General features: G+C 41.7%; 1 protein-coding gene across 1 annotated transcript; it reads right to left on the reverse strand.

Moving 5' to 3' along the window:
• Positions 1-450: 450 nt before the first annotated feature.
• LOC107580767 (methyltransferase-like protein 7A) lies at positions 451-1121 on the reverse strand (the record flags this gene model as incomplete). The annotated part of the gene is made up of 2 exons (XM_016266410.1): positions 451-540; positions 837-1121. Coding segments are annotated over 2 exons (375 nt in total), but the record flags the coding sequence as incomplete, so codon positions are not given.
• Between the last annotated feature and the right edge of the window lie 4 nt (positions 1122-1125).

The following is a 1125-nucleotide window of genomic DNA, read 5'->3' on the forward strand; positions in this document are numbered from 1 at the left end:
CGCCATAGCCAGACTGATAAACAAACACAGACCGGAAGGTAACTTTGGGCCAGGCGCGTGCGCCCGATGAAACCGTCTATAGTAGTCATATGCTTTGTTACAAGTATTCCATCATTATGTAAAATTGTTAGACAATGGTTTCAAAGCAAAAACAACAACAAAAATTCTAATCAAACCTTTCCTACATCTCTGCCCGAATTGAACCCATGACCTCCAGTTATGGATGGGTGATTGAATGCATATATTTATGCAGACATTTCACCCACCCATGTTGTTTCAAAGCTCCATCATACTCTTTTAGCTTTTACATTTGCCACTATATGAAATATCCCCTAATTGTATTTACTCTAGCTTGAGATAAATAACCAATCTAATAATAAAAGTTATTCAAATTCCGTGGAGATCATAAGTCAAATATAATGGTGATTTTATAAATACTGTGTTTTTATATTACCAGAATGGTTGAAGAACATGTTGAAAAAAGTAAATCCAGCTTGAGGGGTCAGACACCACATGTTCGAGGAAGAAAAACGCTCCTCCCTAAAGAAAAAAAAATTATAACAAACGTTTCGTTTAAAATATTCCAGCATTTCTAAACAGCAGCCTAATCTGTATGGTGACATCAGCCCTAAAACAAACGCTAATGGGTTAATCGCAGCAAACGGCGATCTACATGTAGTTAAGTAATGCTGTCACCTTTCATCTCAAATAAACTTCATGTAATCAATAATTACTCTTTGATGGAAAACGGCTTGGGAGAGATAAGAGACAGTTTATGAACTATCAAAGCATATCGGAGTTCAACCCCCTATAAGTACTGGCTGCCATAAACTTACAGGCCTCAGAACTCTCTTTGCTTCTCGCAGAACCTTCGGCGTATCCTGGACTGAGCACAGAACCAGCGTGCACACCACAACATCCACGGAGTTGTCCTCCACCGCCTCTAGATTCTCCCCTGACGCCACTCTGAAGCTGTCATAAACGAGGTGGTCGTTCTTGGTCATACTTTTCTTCAGGTACTTTTGGAAATGCGGGTTGGGGTCGATGCATGTGATCCTGCAGCCCGTCGGGTAGTGCTCGAAGTTCGCCCCGGATCCGCAGCCCAGCTCCAGGATGCGCAGAGAG

This window comes from Sinocyclocheilus grahami, unplaced genomic scaffold (assembly GCF_001515645.1).
Source record: "Sinocyclocheilus grahami isolate Dianchi unplaced genomic scaffold, SAMN03320097.WGS_v1.1 scaffold43923.1, whole genome shotgun sequence".
NCBI lineage: Eukaryota > Metazoa > Chordata > Actinopteri > Cypriniformes > Cyprinidae > Sinocyclocheilus > Sinocyclocheilus grahami.